Below are 12,465 nucleotides of genomic sequence, written 5' to 3' on the forward strand. Positions count from 1 at the left end.
ATTGTATGAGACCACTATTATAAGAACTCAAGAAAATGTTTAAACACAGAAAAATGCATTCTTTGATGGTTATGAGTGTGGAGAGGGAAGGGGAGGGGATATCACTAACTAGATAGTAGACAAGTGTCAACTTCAGTGCAGGGAAAGACAACACACAATATAGGGAAAGTCAGCACAACTGGACCAAGGCAAAAGCAAAGCAGTTTCCTAGACACATCCAAACACTTTGAGGGAGAGTAGCTGGGGCTGAGGCCAGGTGACCATAGTTTTAGGGGACATCTAGGTCAACTGGTATAACATAGTTTATAAAGAAAATGTTCTACATCCCACTTTGGTGAGTAGTGTCTTGGGTCTTAAAAGCTTGTGAGCAATCATCTAAGATACATCTACTGGTCCCATCCCACTCAGAGCAAAGAAGATGGAAGAAAACCTACGACACGAGGATAATACTAGCCAAAGGACTAACAGACCAAATTAATGAGAGACTCCACCAGCCTTAGACCAGAAGAACTAGATGGTGCCCAGTTACCACCAAGGACTGCCCAGACAGGGAACGTGACAGAGAATCCCAGACAGAGCAGGTGAAAAATGTAGAAGAAAATTCAAATTCACGTAAAAAGACCAGGCTTACTGGTCTGACACAGACTGGAAGAACCCCCCAAATTATGGCCTCTGTTAACTCAGAACTGAAATCATTCCCAAAGCCCACTCTTCAGACAAAGATTAGACAGGACTATAAAACCAAAAATAATACACATGAGGAACATGTTTCTTAGTTCAATCCAATATATGAGACCAAATGGGCAGCTCCCATCCAAAAACAGGATGAGAAGGAAGGAAGGGACAGGAACTGGCCGAATGGACACAGGGAAACTGAGGTGGAAAAGGGTAGTGTGTGCTGTCACATTTTGGGGATTGCAACCAATGTCACAAAACAATACGTGTACAAATTTTTGAATGAGAAATTAAAAAAAAAAAAATCCTTTGCTACAATTTCTTAAAATCTAAAAACCAATCTGTCACACCAGCTTTCAAGGCTAATGCTGAAATGTAAAGCTTTATAAAAAAAAAGAACAGCCTACCATGAAATTCTGTTAGTTTTGATTCAAGTACATAGAATTCAAGGTATCTTCTATAGACAGACCAATGTTCAGGCTCATGCCCAACTGTAAATTGAATAAATACACATTGAGTAATATATACTTTTACAACCTACTACTAAAAGGATACTGTATTTAAAACATTAAACATATAAGCTAGAAATTATGCAAGTCTTAATAATTTATTATTTCTTGGCATTACATTATTAATATATTTTATTCCATATTTTAATTTTAAATTGCTTAGAAGAGATTGATGAATATCATCTATTTATGATGTTACTCAAGAATATACTTTTTTTTACAATGGAATCATAGAGCTGGAAAAAACTTCAAGAACTTATGTAATTATCACTATTTTTAAAACATGTCACAAAAGTGATATAAATATAAGTATTTATAAAAATTTATAACAGATATACTTAGATCTCAAAAATATTTACCAAACTGTCCTGATTTAATAAAGAGCAGCACTGTCCAACAGAACTTTCTGCAATTATGAAAATGTTCTATATGCCTGCATTGACTAGTATGGCACTGGGTCACTACTGAGCACTTGAAATGTGCCCAGGCAACTAAGGAACTGAAAGTTTAATTAAATTTAAATTTTAATAGTTACATGTGACTAGGAGCTATCAAACCAGACAGCACAGATATGAAGTAATGATTTAAAGACTAAGTCTAGAGTCAGACTACCTATTCCAATTCTATTTCCACTGTTTACTAACTACAGAGTTTGGACAAATAACCACACTGTGCCTTGGTTTGCTTAGATGTAGAGTAGGAATAATTGTACGTATTACATAAAATATTTCACATAAAGTACTTTTATACAGTGCATAGCACAGAGTAAGCAGCACAGTGTAAGCAACTAAAAAATGTTAACTTACATTATTAGCATCACATATCATTCTAGCATGGATTTGAGAATGCAATGGATCAAGTCAACCAAAACCACAACAATCCAAAATTGAATTCAGAAAAAAAGCCAACCTGATATAGTCACAACCTGTAAAGCAAGTCCCAGTTTTCTTCTCTGTAGGTCTTAAAGGCCTATATTATATTTTGGTTTTTAAAATCCTGAAATTACAATTTTGTTACACATTAAAAAAAAAAAGTTGCTGTCAAGTCAACTCCAACTCATGGTGATCCCATGTGTGTCAGGGTGGGGACAACTATACTCCATAGGGTTATTAAAAACCATTAAAGGCTGATTTTTTTGTAAGTAGATCGCCGAGCCTTTCTTCCAAATTGCCTCTTGGAGGACTCAAACTTCCAACCTTTTGGTTACCAGTTGAGCACATTAATAACAATGTAGTAAATCACATACTTTTTTTTCTCCTCATAGGCCATGGTTTACTAAGAGCACGTTACACTGACAGAGAAGTTTGATACACAGTTGGCAAAAATCATCTTTAGAATACAAATTTTAAGATTTTTTTGGTTTTAATTTTATGTTTGCATTATTAAGCCAAACCTTTAAAAAAAAAAAAATTATAGGTGACTATTATTAAAGTCAGGATCGACTCGATGGCACTGGGTGAGTTACTGGGTCAAAAAGGCAAAAACGAATGTATATTCCCAAAATATTTAAGTGTATCATGCATATATCTATCAAAATGAGATGTTACTGCTTCCCCACATTGTTTTTGTGTTGTTAGTAGTGCTGTTGAGCCGTTTCTGACTCACAGCAACCCTACGTACAACAGAACGTAACACTGCCCGGTCCAGCATCATCCTCACAGTTGTTACGCTTGAGCCCATTGTTGCAGCCACTGTGTGAATCCACATAAATGTATTTACACTGAAAGAGATTTATATCTAAACAGTCAAATGTTTTAAATAATTTCTTGATAGACATGATGAACAGTGTGGGAAGAAATCAGATTTTAAGTACTGGGCACAGGAAGGAATTGGGCCTAAAAGGTATCCAGGGCCTCTCTTTTCAGTTATCCCCAACACTTAAAATGCCAATTGGTAGTAGAAGCAGCAGACAAGAGGTACAAGCAGAACTATGTTCAAAAATGAGATCAGCTTGTAATTTCTTTAATGGTTTGGCTGTGCACCTGTTAGAATGCTGAGGTAGAACAGCAACTACAGCAAGACCAACAGCAAGTATAGCAAAATCAAGCAGCACTAGGGGCTATCAAACTGGACAGCACAGAAGGAGACAGAGGAAGACCCTGCCTGGTACTTAATTATAACAGGAAAAATCCAAGCTAGCTACTCTGGGCATTCTTCTTTCCCCATTCTTATGCCTTATGTTCTTGAAATAGCATCAGCTTCTGAGAAGTCAGAAAACCTAATATTGTTTGAAAAATAAATAAGGGGAATTATTAGCACTGACCTTCACACTATCAGTCACTCTTCTCTTAAAACCATTTCCTAACATTGCCACCTTTTTCCTCCTTTCCTCACAGATATTTCCCTCTTCCTGAGCTCAACTTTATTTTTCTGCTCATCATTCCCAAAATGTGCATGACTTTTTTTTTGCTTTTGCTTACACCGACACTCATCTCCTGGACAAAGCCCAGGGTGTCGACTATTTATCCTGCCATGGATGCTGTTTACCCCGTTTCTACTATAGTCCATACCTACAACCAAAAGAAAAAACATAACAAAACGTGAAGAAAACTTGTTGTAAAGTTATATTTGATCATATTGTTATCAATTCTAGCTAACCCACAATTGGGGATGGGAAATGCTGTCTTAATTAGATTGGTATAATACCCGACATAGTGCTATATATGCATTAATGATAGTTAATTAGTATAATAGCTAACAATGATGGCAACAAAACCATTAAAAGATCATTACATAAAATGCCTGGCTGGATTGTCAGGTGTCTTGAAGGCATCTGCTCAGTAAGTTTTAGATGAATAGATTAATTAAGTAACTGGTAATAGAGATAACTTAAGCTTTCATTCAATTTTCTGTTCTGGACACTTAACTTTTAGATATGCAGTCATCCCCAATAGTTAGAAATCACAAAATGGTTCTCACACCTGTTAACAAAAGACTCATGGGCTTCTTTTAAGAAAGGCACTCATAAAGATTCCTACCTGCTCTTCTATCGTTTCTTTCAACATCAATACAAAACACAGGAATTCTCTCCTTTTTCTCCTTCCTTTCAGAGGAGGGATCCTCAAAAAAGTCAACATATGGAATGCTAATTTTCCATGCAGCAAGGTTTCGGGGAGTATTCGGTGTGCTAACAGCCTCCACTGGAGAATCATCTTCCATTACAACAATACCTTCTTCTATCTGGAAAATAATTATCAGGATGAATTTAATATTCCTAATAATAGTAAGCACTACAGAACCTTAAAACTACAGCTTATGAGATATAACTATAAAACAGTACATCCATATCAACTATAGCATTTGGCAAATAATTTTTAAGACTTAAGCAATTAGGAGGTGATATCAAATTTTCTACTGAAAAAAGTAAAGATAGAAAATTAAAACTAACAAGTTAGTAGCATCAACTCCAGGATGTGTTACACTATCTATGCATGAAAATGCAATAGAAAATAGAGAATAGACACTTTAGAGATCATTGGAAAAAATATTAGAAATACAGTATTTTTTTAAATGTTCAACATTTGTGTGGAGAGACTGGAGCACTTATACACTGCTGATGGGAATGTAAAATGGTACAACCACTTTGGAAATTGATTAGGCGCTTTCTTAAAAAGCTACAAATAGAACTAACATACAATCCAGCAATCCCACTCCTTGGGATATATCCTAGAGAAGTAAAAGCCATCACATGAACAGATATATGCACACCTGCGTTCACTGCAACACTGTTTACAGTAGCAAAAAGATGGAAGCAACCAAGGTGCCCATCAACGTTTGAATGGATAAACAAATTATGGTATATTCACACAATGGAATGCTATGCATTGATAAAGAACAATGATCAATCTGTGAAACATTTCATAGCATAGAGGAATCTGGAAGGCATTATGCTGGGTGAAATTAGTCAGCTGCAAAAGGATAAATATTGCATGAGACCACCATTATATGAACTCAAGAAACAGTTTAAACAGAGAAGAAAATATTCTTTGATGGTTATGGGGGGGAAGGGAGGGGGGATTCACTAATTAGATAGTAGACAAGAACTAATTTAGGTGAAGGGAAGGACAACACACAATACAGGAGAAGTCAGCACGACTGGACTAAACCAAAAGCACAGAGGGTTCCTAAATAAACCGAACGCTTCGAAGGCCAGTGTAGCAGGGACAGGGGTTTGGGGAGCATGGTTTCCAGGGACATCTAGGTCAATTGGCATAATAAAATCTATTAAGAAAACATCCTGCATTCCATTTGGAGAGTGGCACCTGGGGTCTGAAACGCTAACAAGCGGCCACCTAAGACACAACATTTGGTCTCAACCCACATGCAGCAAAGCAGAGAACGAAGAACACCAAAGACACAAGGAAAGTATGAGCCCAAGAGACAGAACAGGCCACATGAATCCGAGACTACATCAGTCTGAGACCAGAAGAACTAGATGGTGCCTGGCTACAACCGATGACTGCCATGACAGGGAACACAACAAAGAATCCCCGAAGGAGCAGGAAAGCAGTGGGATGCAGACCTGAAATTCTTGTAAAAAGACCAGACTTAATGGTCTGACTGCGACTGGAGGGACGCTGGAGGTCATGGTCCCCAGACCTTTTGTTAGCCCAAGACAGGAACTATTCCTGAAGCCAACTCTTCAGAAAGGGATTGGACTGGACTATAAGACAAAAAATGGTACTAGTGAGGAGTGGGCTTCTTGGATCAAGTAGACACATGAGGCTATGTGTACAGCTCCTGTTTGGAGGGGAGATGTGAAGGCCGAGGGGGACAGAAGCTGGTTGAATGGACATGGAAATACAGGGTGGAGAGAAGGAGTGTGCTGTCTCATTAGGGGGAGGGCAGCTAGGAGTATACAGCAAGGTGTATATAAGGTTTTGTATGAGAGACTGTCTTGATTTGTAAACTTTCACGTAAAGCACAATAAAAATATTTTTAAAAAAAAAGTTCAACCTTTGTAAGAACTTAAAAAATAAAACTTAATATATTGATACTTTTCATTTAAGAATAAATAACTTTATAAATGATAGTAGCCACTGATGGAGACTGCACAGACAAACTGGATCTGTGATATACTGCTCCTTCCAAGTATAATGACACAACTCTTCTGTAAACCGCTTTGGCAGTATATGTTTATAAGGAACCATAAAACAGTTTCAACCAATTAATTCCATTTCTAGGAATTTATTCTAATGAAATTATTTATTCCAAATAAATTTTAAAAACCTGTGACAAAAGAAAAAGCACAAATATATTCACGGCAGTATTATATCAATACTAAATTATCTAATGGAAATTCTAAAACAAAACGTGATGAATACATTCATAAGATTTTTATTATAAAGACTGCATTCATATTAAAAAAATATATTTTTAAAGCAGAATAAAATAAATGTGCACAATAATTACACTTATTTAAATAATACATAATTGAGGGGGAAGCTCTGAAAGGGATCCACTTCTGTGGAATTAAAAAAAATTTTTTTTTATCTTCTTGCTTCTAAAATTTTAATAATATAAATGTTCAAAGCAATAATTTTAAAAAATATTACTTGAAGAGCAATGATTTAAAAAAGCAAAAACCATATGTCCTAGAAATATACACAAGAAGGAAAAACTCTCTAATTCAAAGATAATCTTTGAACCTGGCATATTATGAATACCTGGATATCCAGACATCTTTGATTCTCGTTAAAAGGGGCAAAATATTATAGATAAAATGCATTCACCTTGAATACACTTTTTTTAAGGCACATGAGTTAAAGGTGGCAGGATTTAGGGAATTCTGAACAGCCTAGTCAGAGCAAATCAGTAAAGGAAAGGGGATTATTTCCAGCATTCTAGCATCCACCTTAACTCTCAGTTCTACTTTCCTCCCATACCAGTTTCCCACCTTTATTCTAAATGAATTCTGCCCCCACTCCTCTCGAAAAGCCTCTTGGCAATTATCCTTTTTTCTGCTCTTATCCTGAACTGGCTTTCAATAATCTCTAATAAGACTGTCCATGACTTTGGGAGAACTTCTTGATGCTCTGTTGAAAATGTCTTCAAGGCCTAAAAGAAAAGCTATAAAAACAGATGACAGGTGGGGGGTTTTGCCTTTTGTGGGGCAAAGTTACCTTACAAGCCTGAAAAAAAAAACAGAAAGCAGCATGTGACATACTGGACTTAGGTTCCCAAGCCAGCATGAAAATGCCAATTTAATCCATAATTTACATTCAGTCTAATTATAAATTGATGGAATTATAATACTGTATAATACTTACTGTGCTTACTAGGTGATACAGACTGTTCTTAGTGCTTTGCATATATTACTTGTTTAATCTTCACAAGACCCCTATATAAACTAGATACTATTACCCTCATTTCACAGGTAAGGAAACTAAACCACAGTAAAATTAAACAGCCTGCCCAAGGTCACATATCAAGAAGGTAGTAAAGCTGGAATCTGAACCCAGGCAGTCCAACTCTAAAGTCCTTGTTCTTAGCTACAGAGCATTGCTGCCAAATGATCATGTCAAGGTTTCTAAAAGAAACGTCTCCCAGGTTCCTTTTGGGTCAGAAACCACTTTAGCCCTTACACTGAGACCGGCAACTTCCTAAACAGGGCAAAAAGGATTCCCTGAAGTCTCGCAGCTTAGAACTAGCATACTCCCCCCCGCAAAAAAAACCTGCTGCTGTCAAGTCAGTTCCAACTAATGGTGATCCCATGTATGCAAGGTAGAGCTGCTCCATAGTTTTCTCAAGGCTGTGACCTTTCGGAAGCAGACTGCCAGGCTTGTCTTTTGAGGTGCCTCTGGGTGGGTCTGAACCACCAAGCTCTCAGTCAGTAGTCGAACTCAAACTATTTGTGTCACCCAGGGACCTTCGGAATTAGCATGGTACCTCTAAATCCTAAGTGGCACCATCCCAGTCTAGGTCAACACCCTTTCTAACCCCGATTTTTCTTCTGAGAGTATTACAGATTAGTTTGCCTACTTCTCCTATTTCTATTATTACTATTCTTGCTTCCAATCAAGTATTTCCTTCTTCCTCATGCTACTACAAAAAAAAAAAAACCTCAGCTTTTATATCCTCCTATTTCTGAAGCAAAAGCACAGGTCGTACTTCAAGTAATGAGAAGGAACAAAGACTAGAAAGAACATCTTCCCCACAAAAATTGTGGTTTTTAAAGTTCACGATAACATCAGTAAATACTTTTGTTATAACATCAGGTGGGGAGAAAGCAAAATAGTAAACGGTATATATCATACAATCTAATCTATGGGAATGGGAAGGGAACAGTATTTTTTTTTAAATAATGAAATGTTAGTAGCAGTGCTTATTGGGTGGTAGGATAATGGATGGCATTTTTAAATTCTTTTTATTTTTCTATATTATGAGAAAACTGGACTAAAATATTCTTAAAATTAGCACACGTAAACACTATTTTGAAAAAGAGTCTCCACCTCTGTTCTACTGTCTTTCTTCTATCCATACTTTTAAGGAAAAACAAGGGTGTAAAGAAAAATAAATTCTATATTTATATTATTTTAAAAAAAGAAAACAGTTTAAATAAGATTCTCTTCCATTTAGATCATTATGAAGAATCATCGAATCTCTGTAACAGCTCATCAATGGACCAGGGCAGAGGTCAGAAGGAAGGGGTAAAGCGGGGTAAAGGGCTTCTTTACTCTTACTTTCCTTCCTCTCACTCTTCCTGGTCACTGTCAGTCCTTAGGTCTACTACTTATTCCTTACATACCCAAGTCAGTGAATTTGTGTGGAGCCCCGGTCTATATCTTAATCATTTTTTATCCCCAGTACCTTGGGTGAATAAAAGGCAAAATGAGAATCCATGGTTAAACAAATGAGACAGTCTCTGTCTTTATGAGATGCACTGACTGGAAGGGGAGACAATCATAAATGTATAATTACAAACACAATATGGTACATGCTTTAACATATGCTACGATAGGGGCACAAAGCAGGGAATGTTCAGTCTTACTTAGGGACTCAAGTAAGGCGTTATAGGGGAGCAGCTGTGTTTGAAAAGGTAGGTAAGAATTTTGTAAGTAAATAAAGAAAAGAAGGGCATTTCAGGCAGGACATCATGTGCAAAGGTACCAAAACCAATACCACTGCCGTTGAGTCAATTCCAACTCATAGCGAGCCTATAGGACACAGCAGAACTGCCTCACACAGTTTCTAAGGCTATAATCTTTACAGAACCAGATGGCCACATCTTTCTCCTGCGAAGCAGCTGGTGGATTCAAACCACCAACTTTTTTGGTTAGTAGCTGAGCACTTAACCGCTGTTCCACCAGGGCTCCTTGTGCAAAGGTGCAGAAAAATAAAATAGTATGGTAGGTGTCATGTGCATGTGACTCAAATGGGGGTCCTGTCAAAATGCAAACCCTGACTCAGTAAGTCTAGGATGGGGCCTGAGATGCTGCATAAGCTCCCTGGTAATGCTGAGGCTGCTGATCCACAGACCACAGGGGTTAGGGCATCTATTAACAACTCTGTGTCCCTGTAGCACAAGGCTGGAGAGGGGGAATATCAGGTATAAGTCTAACTAAAAAACAGTAAACTGTCTGACTGCTAAATGTAGCTTAAGTGAAACTATTCTGCCTTAGTAAGCAATAACTTAATGCTCAGAAATTTAAGAAATTAGATTAGCACCATGAAACTACAACTAATCAAAGAATCTGGAATATAAAAGAAGCGTGAAGTAACAAACACAATACAGAGAAGGAAAATAATAAGTAAGCATATCCAGTTTTTTATACCATAATAAATAAAGTTACACATACATCAAATTGAAGGATTTTTACTTACAAAGTCATCTTCACCTTCAGCTACCCCATAATTAGGCAACATTGCTCCCTCCATCGTGGTGCTCTTGAATACTCCTTTAATTTTGCTACCTATTCTGCTAATTCCAAACGATTCTCCTCTTTTCTGTGTGCTCCTAAATATTGAACAAAAATGTATCAAGTACACAACAAATCCTCACAAGCCTGTTTTACTCTAGACAACAATGAAGGAAAAGAGAAACAGTTTTGAAAATGGTAAACTGAAAGTACAGTTAACATAAATCTGGAGTTCTCAAGTCACAGATTAAGTTTCAATTATCTCAGAAGATAAAAGTTATAGAATATTTAAAGTTTAAATTTGGGGGATGAATAAAAACATTTATTAATAAATATCTGAAATTACCTACTATTAACTTCAAAACATTAACAGAACAGAGCCCCCTAGTGGTATATAGTTCTTACTGCGATACATATTTTGAAATACACTCATACAAACATGTGCAAGACCAATTTTCAAAACAAAATACTCATTAGGAACAACTGTAGTGCTAAATAACATAGTGCAACATAAAAAAAATAAAACTATCACCTTCTCAATACTTCATTTTTAGACAGAACACTTAACAGAAAAAAACTCTGTCCTTGATTACTGACAAATGCTTAAGTAAAATTCAGCTTTATAATCACATAAATACTCAAAACAAGAATAAAGTAGAAAATGCATATTATTTAATTTCCAAGTAATAAAAAAGAAAATACGAAAGGAAAGGGTTAGCAATGAGTATAAGGATAAAAGCAAATGTAGCAAATGTGTTAACTATAGGTTTTGTAACGTTTTCAAAAATGAATTTCTAAAAGCGGAAATAGCTGGAAAACAAAAAATATATAAGCCAATTATCAGCAAAAATTTCCTTCATTAGAACCTACTGCCACATGTATCAGCAAATATAAACCTAACTTTTATACAATTTAAAATTCATGCTCACTATGTAATACTGCTCTTAAGACAGATACCCAAATAAAGCAGACTGTTTTAAAACCTGAGAAAGGTATGCTTCTAATGCCCAACTTTATAGATAACAATTATTCTTACAGCAAGTAAAATTAAGTTGTTTACTGCAATAATGCAGAAATTAAAGCATACTGATCCAGTTTCACATAAACCAGTTACATGGAACTGTGCATTTTACACATCAGAGATGCAAATTAAACTTATATTATTTTAAAATTGGAAAAATCCTAATACGTAGTAAGTAGTAAAAGGGGAAGAAGCCCTGGCGACCCAGCGGTTAAGCACTCAACTGCTAACTGAAAGGTCAGCAGTTCAAACCCACGAGTCGCTCCACGGGAGAAAGATATGGCAGTCTATTTCCGTAAAGATTTACAGTCTTGGAAACCTTATGGGGCAGTTCTACTCTGTCCTATAGGGTAGCTGTAAGTCAGAAGTGACTTGATGGCAGTGGGGTTTTTAATAAAAAGGATATGTAAACAGAAAAGATTATTTTACTTAAAGAAGTATGCCAATTAGTGTTTTTTGAAAAATCCAGAATTGTAGGCACAGTTCTGCCTGAAAGAAGAAATGTTTCCAAAGACAAATATAAATGTTGACAAAATATTATTAAACTCTCTAGAATCTAGATTATTTCTCTAGATAGGAGCCCCTGTGGTACAGTGATAAAGAACTAGGACGCCAGCCAAAAGGTTAGCAGTTCAAATGACCAGCCACCCCTTGGAAACCCCTATGGGGCAGTTGTTTAAACTTCTCTGGAATCTAGATTATTTCTTTAGATTATTCTAGTCTCCAGAATCAAGATAGATTATAAAACAATTGAGCTTTTTGAAATATGATATATTTTTAAAATATTGCGTTTGATTATGTCCAGAAATACAGAAACACTATTACACTTGCTTAAAAAAAAAACGAAACACAACTAATTCTAAAAACAAAAACAATCACCAGTACCAGCTGCCATCAAGTCAATTCCGACTCACAGCAACCCCATCAACAGCCTTGATAAAGGAGATACTGACTGGCAAAGCAAATAATTAAAATCTCTTAAAAGTATCAGGATTCCTTTGTTTTATGATGACATATATCATGCTATTTCAAAAAAGGAGACATCTAGAACCAAAATAGAGGCTAGGTTTAAAATGATACCCCAAATAACTAATGTAAAGGCTGGGCAGTGTTTCTTATTTTTTTCCTTTTCAGTTGTACTTAACTTACTTTGGGTGGCTTTTCTGTACTTAAACAGAAAATTTATACTGGAAAGAATTACATGCTGTCTTAACACTTACCGAAAATCATCCAAACTTAGGCTACCTCTGCAATAACAGATACGTGAAATTATTTAAGGAAAAGAGAGAGAGAAAGCCCACACAATAACAAGTTTCATTTTAAAACACAAACAAAATTTTAAAGCTCTAAAAGCAGTTTTGCCCTCATTTTGGCATACTACTTGTTTGATACAGTAGAAAGT

At 36.1% G+C, this 12,465-nt stretch overlaps 1 protein-coding gene across 6 annotated transcripts in view; it reads right to left on the reverse strand.

Annotated features, from left to right (window-relative positions):
* The window catches only part of SNX14 (sorting nexin 14), a 127,582-nt gene that overhangs the window by 33,380 nt on the left and 81,737 nt on the right, over positions 1–12,465 (reverse strand). For 4 of the 6 annotated variants that reach the window (XM_023544080.2, XM_010586394.3, XM_003404371.4 and 1 more), the window contains exons 16-19: positions 12,284–12,310; positions 10,008–10,140; positions 4,163–4,364; positions 1,083–1,166 (exon numbers count right to left, since the gene is read on the reverse strand). In XM_023544080.2, coding sequence (XP_023399848.1) covers positions 1,083–1,166; positions 4,163–4,364; positions 10,008–10,140; positions 12,284–12,310 — 446 coding nt within the window. The remainder of the gene's footprint in view (positions 1–1,082; positions 1,167–4,162; positions 4,365–10,007; positions 10,141–12,283; positions 12,311–12,465) is intronic. The other 2 variants (XM_023544093.2, XM_010586397.3) reach the window with 1 other exon arrangement.

This window comes from Loxodonta africana, chromosome 1 (assembly GCF_030014295.1).
Source record: "Loxodonta africana isolate mLoxAfr1 chromosome 1, mLoxAfr1.hap2, whole genome shotgun sequence".
Classification (NCBI taxonomy): Eukaryota; Metazoa; Chordata; class Mammalia; order Proboscidea; family Elephantidae; genus Loxodonta; species Loxodonta africana.